The sequence below is a fragment of the Streptopelia decaocto genome (assembly GCF_964273445.1).
Source record: "Streptopelia decaocto genome assembly, chromosome: 3".
Classification (NCBI taxonomy): domain Eukaryota; kingdom Metazoa; phylum Chordata; class Aves; order Columbiformes; family Columbidae; genus Streptopelia; species Streptopelia decaocto.
The window spans coordinates 53,006,714-53,016,284 of record NC_138656.1 but is presented as its reverse complement, the minus strand read 5'-3'; the positions used below and the strand labels follow the sequence as shown (position 1 = coordinate 53,016,284).

General features: G+C 41.0%; 1 protein-coding gene across 7 annotated transcripts in view; it reads right to left on the bottom strand.

Moving 5' to 3' along the window:
• Window positions 1–2,229: 2,229 nt before the first annotated feature.
• The window catches only part of SASH1 (SAM and SH3 domain containing 1), a 191,902-nt gene continuing 184,560 nt past the window's right edge, over window positions 2,230–9,571 (bottom strand). For all 7 annotated transcript variants that reach the window (XM_082049784.1, XM_082049785.1, XM_082049782.1 and 4 more), the window contains 3 exons: window positions 7,445–8,583; window positions 6,739–6,870; window positions 2,230–6,043 (listed from right to left, as the gene is read on the bottom strand). In XM_082049784.1, coding sequence (XP_081905910.1) covers window positions 5,783–6,043; window positions 6,739–6,870; window positions 7,445–8,583 — 1,532 coding nt within the window. In that variant the 3' untranslated portion in view covers window positions 2,230–5,782. The remainder of the gene's footprint in view (window positions 6,044–6,738; window positions 6,871–7,444; window positions 8,584–9,571) is intronic.

The window sequence follows — 9,571 nt, the reverse complement described above, 5'->3', positions numbered from 1 at the left end:
CAGAGATGGTGAAGTTAAAAGGCCGGATTCAATAAACAACGAAGCTGTTTGAAGTGTAAAATTGTCGTCCCAACTCATCTTTCTCTCCTTCTCAAACCTGTCCAGTCTTGGAAGCAACTAATCCCACCAGGGTGTCTTTCTGTTTGATGTTAGGCACCTGGAGTTTTTATGAACTGCAACCACAGCAGCCCAAGCATCAAGGTTCCCTTGAAATAAGACCTATGGCTTTGTTCTAGTCTGTTTTTGGCAGCATACTAATTCCATACATGTCCCAGTTTGTGTGTGTGTGCGTGTGTGCGTGAGTTAAAGAATATTATAAATTGAGATAAATTCACTTACATGTATATGTGCAAAAATTCTTCTCCTGCATGGAGCAAGGCCAAAATCCACTGCAAATGATAGATTCTCAGTATATCAGAGCTTCAGGGTCAGGGCTTGAACATCACCAGTACACTTACCTTTGTAAGCACAGTCACGTAGGCATTAAGTTCAGCATAAACTAACTGTGTTACAGGAAAAACAAAATGATGTCCATTCATGCAAAGAAAGACTGCAGTACCTGCAAAAAGGCAAGCTTTAGAGCTAAGAAGACTTTTGCTATCTTCCTGAGTGTTAAATTATCAACCTTTAGCAGCCTCATGAGGTAGCTTTGGTGGTATACTTACCACTACATTCATAGTTTTCAAGTCTCTATAGGCTTACATGTGAACTTTCTGCTCAGCCATAGAGTTTATAAGTATTAGCAGCAAGAACTTTAACACGTTTCTCCCAGGTCTCTTTTTTCTGGTGCAAACCCTTCCTTGTGGAGCGAGATCTTTGAGAATAAGGAGAGGTGTGTATGTGTTGGGGGGTGGTGGTGTTTGGTTTGGGCAGTGGTTATGGTGGTTAAGCACACCCTTGGATCAAACACACTAGCAAAATGCTGAGGGCGATAGATAGGGGCTCTGTGTTTCAGCTGTTTCCTGGACCACAGCAGCCTTGGAAGGGAAGCAATGCTCCTTCCAGCTGCAGAAATGGCAAGCGCTCTGGCTTTTCATGTTGTGCAGTGTTTGTTTGGTTTTATTTCTGTTTTGTTTCTTGAGAGACTCTTGGAAACGGCCTGCATCTGAGCCAGCTGCGGTCCCCCAGGGCTGGCGGCGGGCTCTCCTCCAGCGCGCAGAGCAGTGCCCTCTGGTGCACAGGCACAGCAGTGGCCTGGTCCTCTGCTGAACCCAGAGATATTAATAGAGGAGAAAAATTAAAAGCTCACATCTGACATGCTACCTCATTCCCACGAACTGTTTGCCACGTTGTACAGTTCTGACGGGAGCGTTGCCTAAACAGAACTGAAGATTCAGCCGTCTGGATCCAACCCAAGCAATAGATTTTTTTGTTTGTTTTCTCTTTATGTCATTTCCAGAGTTAAGCTTCTGGTTAACAACAGCTGATGCAGGCACAGTCCACCCTTGTTAATTAGGGCTAAATCCACAAAGGATTAACTTCTAGCTGTGGTGCATTGCTGTCATGTGGACCTGCCAAGCACTCTGTTAAGCAGCTAAGTGTACCCATTAGTTATATGACAAATTTAACTAGACCAACAAATGCAACACACTAAGCAGTAAGTCACTAAAGTGAGCTAGAAGGAAGTGCCAAAATTCACATGCTAAGGCTGCTTTGCCCTAAACCCCGGAGGACATTGGCATCTGATTACAGACTGTAGAGATTACCTGAGTGCCCAGGAGTCACAGTCATCCTCTCCAGAATGAAGCACCTCACCAGCCCAGCAAAACAGAGGTGCATTTGAAAATCAGGTTTGAAATCTCTTCTTTCAGGCAAGACCTGCAACTACAACTCCAGAGCATTATACTCATATACTCCTTCTCTGGTTCCACCAATTTTTAATTATTCCAAGGCGAGACCTCTAGCACACATCCACCTGAGCCCAGCAGCCGGACATTCATGGGATATAAAAGGCAAAGTTTGGACAGTGATGATCCACATCCCATGCAACCACAATTTGAGGGCTACTTCTAGTCCTGGATTATCAGGGCCTTTTATATATAAATATATATGTTTTTACCTTTTTATCCTGCTGTAGATATGTGTTGAGCGTGCTTACAAGGTGCAACTACAGGCTTGTTAAGCTGGAGGGAGAGGGCCCAGAATACAAGCAAAGAAATTAAATAGCTGGACACTGCTACCAGACCAGTAAATACAAGATCTATTAGCTAAATTAAAAACAACCAAAAAAAGAGAGACCAAGGAAATTTATTTACTTTTTATCTATGAACAGTATGACATATAATTATAGACAAGTTTTGATACACAGGAAAACCCTTTTGTCAACCATTTTTTTTTTTTTGCTAAATGAAACAGCACAATAATTTTTACACATTCATATTTTGTTTTTTCCTTTTTTTTTTCTTTACAATACACAGCTTTCTTGGGTTGAAGCAAACTGCAGGACATATTGAGTACTGGTATATTACAGCTACTTACATCATTTAAGAACAGCAAATGGAGAAAAATAAGTTATTTAAATATTGATTTCATATACAGAAAGTGCAACTTTGTTAGTTGTTACATAACTTGCTTGACAGTTTTGATTCCCCAGAGGGTGTCAATTAAAGACAAAAGTATCTTGGACCAAAAGTATTATTTATTCTAAAAATAATACAGTACAACTGCACAGCTGTGACTTGGTGAATCGACCACTATTGCTGCTCTTAGAGATGATGACCTGTTTGAATAACGCAAAGTTTAATGCTTCTGATTGTGCTCCCAGTTGGCATTCAAAGCCAGGCTCTTAAGAGAGCACAGGGAACTACGGGCATCATGGCCACCTGGGTAGTAACAGAGGGTTATGGTTATGACGGCATTTGGTAATATTTTGGGTTTGCTGCTTCTATCATTAAATAGCTGTTTGAGTTATGACTGTACAATGGATAGATACTTAACATTGTTAGCCTGAGCAGAGCAGATCAGGATTCCAGCAGCAGGTTTCCTTCGTGTTTCCCAAGAGTCAAGAAGCAAACTTGTGCTCAGGGGACTACGCAGTTGAGAGGAAATGTAAGAAGTTATGGCTCTCACACCACACCACCTCACCTGCTTGGGGAACGCCACAGGTCACTGAAACCAGAGCAGGGAAGCTCAAACACTGAGAAGCTTAAGGCGTTTTAACATTAAAATATAAACTAAAATTGTAATTCAAGTAACACCACAGAGTAGAGTCTTAAAAAGAACAAAGCAACTGTTAAAACTCACAAATCTCAGACTGCACACTCTAGTCATGATGGGTGTGATTTGGTTTCCCTGGGCTACTTAGTAATTTAAAAATGATGGATTTATGAAGAGTGTTTGGCACGCAGGTTCAGCTTATTCCTGTAATTCTCTTTCTGTTATTAGGAGAGAGGAAAGTAATAATATGGGAGAGCTTTTCCATGTGAGTTGCCTCTCCTGCAGCATGAGGAAATTTCCTTCCTTTTCTATTGCCAGCTTCGACTTTTCCCTCACTCCAACGAAGCTGCTGTCTTACTTCTACTCAGTTCTGACCCCTGCCACAGATCCCAGGAAGTCTCAATACTCTTTCCATCTCCTGCTTACTGATAATCACCATGTAAGTCTCAGAGAGGAACAACACACAAATCATTATTATTATTAAAAAGACAATTTTAAATGATTTTTTTTCTTTTTTCAGATTTTCACCAGCTGTGCAAAAGCCTACGCTATACATTTTCTGATGCTGTTATAGTAGAACACAGTGATGATCCACACACTGAGGAGAACATTACAGAAAAAAAACCTGGAGGAGCTTTGCTTGAGAGCAATTTCAAGTTACATCAGTGAATTAGTTGCCTTCACATGATGGTAAGCAGGAGAGAGTGGTGAAATCTGACAAAAAAAGTAAACCTAATACCTACCAGTTCTACCAGAAACCAAATCAATTATCATCTGTAGTAAAATGTATAGTTCATCAGACTTAAAACATGGCCATGTAAGAACCATATATAGGGAATCGTGGAGTAACCATAATTTTTTGTTTGTCAACTTGAGAACATTTTATCAGGAAAAGTGTTGGTAGCTCAATGTGAGGCTGGGATAACTGAGGCACCAAATAGTGATGTGCCTTGTCCATTCTTTTACAGTAAGTTGATGTCAGAACTGATATTAGAAACAGCCACACATCCTGGCCTGTGCCCAAGTTTCTATACTATCTCCCTTTGCCTGCCAGAGTAAGCTTGCTATGTCTTCCATGGAGCGTTTGTGCTACAAGAAGCTGAAGGACGCAGCACAGACAGACCCCAAAGAAAAAGCTAGTTATGTGCTATACATGATAATCTGTATTTGGTATATAAAATGTGTACCCATATAGAAAAATAAAATCTGTCATTAGCCACATATGTGAATGGAACATTTTACATGGATTTAGGCAGATAAATATCGTTACATAATGGAAAAATGGTTCAGCACATATGCCAAAACAACGCTTTTTTCCAGTGAGAGGGAACATTAACACACAGTCGTGAGGGCTGTCAACTATTGTAAAATCACAGTGTAATTCATATGACTATATATGATTTTTTTTTTTTATCCATGCAATTGAATTACTGGATCTGATTATTTCTACAGGACACAATTTGCTTTTTCAATGCATTTTATCTCCCACAAGTGAATTTTCGTTTGCAGAAACCCACTGTTTGAAATCAATATGGTCAGGATACCAAGTCAAAGCTGCAGCATAATGATTGACAATTTAACACACTACACATAATATGATTAAAATGAAAAGCAGTTACATATATACAAGGCAGTATATCTTGGAACAGTTTAGTAACAGTAAATGCAGACTGTAGTGAACAAGAAGTTAGCCTGACAATTGAAACCTAGCATAACCCTGCATTTGTAAAAGCATTTCTACAACACAGAAGGTGTTATGGTGAGGCATTTTATAGCAGCTACTTCAGCTGGAAATCACCCTAAGTGCAGCTTAAGGGTGACAGGTTGAAACAAGACTTGGGAAATATGAGTACAGGTAAGTGAACACTAGGTAACTGCTTAAAAGCTTATTTTAAGGCAAATAAAAAGCTGTTAGCTAGAAAGCAGTTATAAAAATGACCTCAGCTCTGTACAAATAAAAAGAAGCTTTCTGACTCTCTGCGGGTTTGTTGCACTGGAGTGACAGAGATGGACCACAATGAAAACTAATTCCAGTCCATTAACTTTGGCCTAGCTAAAGGCTTTGTGGCGTATTGGGACCTATACCAAGCAACAGCAAAGATGACTGGGGAAGACTGTGGAGGTTTGTGTTTAGCTCTAGACTGCTAAAATAAACAAAAGGCATTTGCCAAACAGCTTCCACTGGAATTGGCACCTTGGCTTGTACCTGGTCTTTAGGACTGACTCCAGGTACCTGGAACCTAGATGTACAGAAAACCCCGAACCTAAGGAGCTCTCCATAAAAACAGGGCCTATTGCTAGTATTACTTTCACAAACTTGAGGAAAATGTGCAAGGGTCCCTAAATTTTCTGAAGCTGTCTGATTCTCAGGCCGAGCCTGTGCGCTTTATGAAATAAGAATATAGGGGAGGGAAGTACCACGTCTATGTTACCTAGTGGTTGCTTCTCTTCTCCTTCAGTTGCCAAAGACAGCAAAAGAAACATTTCATATCCTTTGAAGAAGATATCTGCCTCTCCTTGGGAGCCACTTCCTTGATTCCTTTAGCTATGTGAAGTAATTAGAGCAATATTGGTGCAGGAAGAAGCAGTGGATTCTTGACCAGGCAATGCCACGCTATGGAGGATGTTAAATTGCCTCTGGATCAAGAGGTTTGAAGAGTCTTGCTGCTGCCAGGAGCTTGCTTATGTGCCTTTCCTCTGTGATGCCAGCTTCTTGAAGGCAAGTTTGTGACAGAGAAGGCACTTTGCTCAGTGTGTTGAATCCTGCTTCCGTGAGCAGGCTGGAATACATGGGTAGACCAATGGAAATCAGCCAGTCAGATACAGAGGTGATAAGTCCTGGGGATACAGGTTTTCGGCAAATTTCAGTGAGACCTCCACTTGGAATCTGGACAGTAAAGGAAAAAGAAAACAACCCTTAATGTTAAACAGAACTGCTTGTTTTATAGCAAGTCTTTTTTTTTTTTTTTTTTTCTTTTCTTCTTCCAAACTGGCAGAATTTCATAGCAGATGTTTCAACTTCTCCCACATCACATTTGTCAGTATGAGAGTGGTGTGGGTTGAAAGGCTAAGATCACTTGGCACAGGAGCAACAGCAACAATCTTGGCAATGCAGACACAGTGGGCAGTATCCAGCTGCTTGGACGACCGTCATGTGCCATTCTAAGTTAGTTTGACATCAGTAAAAAATACCCAGTGACAAGACTTTCCAGGGTGATCCATTTAATTTCTCAGTAAGGCAAGAGAATACCAATTTTGCCTACTACCTCCTCAGACAGAACAAGTTCTCTTCTAAAAAGCCATGAAAGCTTTGGACAGTTTCCCCCTCCAGCTTTTGCTAATGAGTGGACAATTGCATAGTTTAAGAAATGAAAAAGGAGTGTAAAACCTTTGAGATTTCAACACAGAAGAGTTTAATACATGCCACGCTTAGTGAGCAAGTCTCTGTTACCACTACTTGCAGTCTGTTTAGACTTTCAAGACTATTATTCAGGACTTTGCAGGTATCTCCCCTTACCAGCATTCAGTCCTTTTTAATAGCCTGAGTATAAATAAGAAGACTGGGTTTATGGAAATACTCACTGCCATGCGATGCTGCTTCCTCAGCTGCTTTACCCGGATTTGGTCCATGTTTGTGGCAACATCCTTTACAGGCTGGTCTAAGTCTTCAGAGTACCTCTGTACCAAAGCCTCAGGAATACCACAGCGACCATGCTGAATGTTCCCCGCCAGACACAGAGAAGAAAGGAGAGATGAAAGAAACGTATCAATACAGACCAATCATTGCAGACAAAAAGAGAAGTGCAGGATGGGAGCAAGAAGCAGCTTTCCTCGAGATTCCATGATAACCGAAAAGCAATCCCTAAAGGAAGGACTGGGCCTTAGGACTTCTTCCTTCCCCAAAAGATATCATAATCACTATGTGTGCAATTCAGATTTTCTTGGAAGCCTAAAATCTAATAATGACTTCCGCTTTCAGCTCTACTTTCCCACAGTAGCAGAGAAAGAGGTATTTCCATGCCCAGTGCCACCAAGGTACTCGTGGCCTGAAAAAAATGAAGGTTCAGTGTAAGTATGGGATTGCTCAGTCCCCTCACAACACAGCAGTTACTTCAGGAATAAGACCTGATAGTAAAGATGAACATGGTTATAGAATGTCTAATGTCCCAATGATTTATGGTTTATCTAGGCTGGTCACTCACAAAAACCACAACAGATATGATAAATGAAATACTATCCCTGGGAATGTTAGCCAAATAAAACCACTGAAGCAACGTCCTCCACTTACCTTGTCAGAGTACGGTTCTTCAGTAAGATCGATGTCTTCAGACTGCAACTTATTTTCTATTACCATCTCCAGATCCATTCCCCTGCTACAAGAGACCTTCCTCGCCGAAGCAGGACCTAGCTTTATCACGTGCTGCTGAACGCTAGCAGTCTCTGGGAGCTCCGACAGCCAGGGTGGCAGTGGGCTAGGAGGGGTACTGGGTTCCTGTTCAGAAGATGTCCTATGGACAGGTGCTCCATGACAATCAACAGGAGTACATGAGCTGGTCTTTTTTACTGGCAAACATGGTGCTTCTGGACTTGAGTGGTTCCCACTTGCGGTCGTGGGAGGATGATATAATCCATTAGAAAGGCGTTCTCGGCATTTTTTGGCAGGGACAGGTGGTGGCTGAGAAGGATTTTTTGGTTGCATTCTTGCCTCGTTTGTGCCTTTTTGCTCAGCTTCTAGACCTCCCTTGAGGACTGCAGCATAATCGGCCCGTGCAAGGTCATGAAAGCCTTTATTTTGTATTTCCAGAGGTGTCCTTGTTGCAAGATGTGTCACTAAGGCAGGCTGAGCTTCACAGTGTTTCAGGGGGAAGCGAGCGGGCTTTCCACCCGCAGTCTCCATTACAGAGCAGTCCAATTCCTTAGCTCTTCCCTTCTGAGAACTAGCAGCTCCTTTACCCTGCTTAGGCATCAAGTCATCTACCACACAGCCACCTCCATGATGCTGAGGCGGTGGGGCAGAGCTGGTTGCCTTTTTTGCTATATCCAGTGAATCCTGAGGAAAAGAACCTACTTTCTTGCTAGTGCCCTGTAGGTTAGTATTGGATTCTCCCTGGAGATCATCCAGCGAGTGAGATCTTGGCCACGTATCTACACCCTGGGGGCCATCCAGAGTTTCATAGCTCCGACAGACGGCAACCGGTAAACTTCTACGGTTCTTCTTCAGACCCGTAATAGCTGGAGGCTTGACAGAGCTCTTCAGAGCCCGATGTGCACAACTCAACCGGCTTTCGTTTCCCCCTTGCTGTAGAGTTTCTATCGACTTGGTCAGTGGGAGCGTAGGATAATTTGATAGCTGGTTTCTGCTGAAGTCCTTAAAGCTATGCTCGCTTGCTGATTTTGAGGGCAAAAGACAGTTCCTACGAGTTTTACCTGGAAGCAAATAAATCACAATCCACCATTAAAAAAATAATAAAGCTGCAGAATAAATAATAGATCACTTCTAAATGCCTTTGAAACCAAAGGATTTACTCTCTTTTTGTTAATTCTCAGTATACAAGAACTCAGTGCTATTTTAAGCACATTGATTTGTGAGCTTCAGCTTTATTAATGAAGAAGTAGTAAATGGGACCACAAAAGGAAAATACACTTAAAATACTTAATATCCTTCCTACTCCTCAATTTGCAGATTTGAGGTTTGGCTCTTGTAAATCTTTTTCATTGTAGAAATATCTCACAGTAAGAACTGATACCCTATACCCGTTATACAAACTGGTTTGAACTCACACAGTAGTAACTTGAAATACCTACATTTTTTTTTCTATTTTTCTAATTTGTTTAGGATATCAACAATTATATTCACCTTCCAATGAAGTTTGAAGTTTACTAGATTGCTCAGGGAAGCTTTTTTCTTTTTTTTTTTTTTTAAGATCCTGTATATTCATTTTAATTACAAAGTGAGCCAATAGTGTTATGTTTCAAATGAGGAGCATTTTGCAATGGCAAACCAGAGAGGAAAAAAATGTTGCAAGACTGGTTTTGCACCAGTCTTTTTGTAAAAGTTACTTTTAGGGACAGCAGAGTTTTATGGCAAAAGGTCTTATATTATGAAATGGAGAAGTGTTTCAAAAGGGAGATTCAAGTGTGACTAATCTTATTCTCATGTCACAGTGTTTTATCGAAGTGGAAGGTCTTACAAGATGTGGTGTTTCATTATAACCACTTAAGATGAGATGACATGAATCACTATGAACCATAGGTTCTTTGTAAGCTTTATTTTATATTTTTATGATATATGTCCCACTGATTTTAAACAGTGAAGTCCATTAAATCTGCTTGACAGAAAAATTCTGATCAAAGGGTTTGAGCTCATTAGAGTATTCATTAGTATGAAATACAAGGTCGTTTCTCAAATACTGCG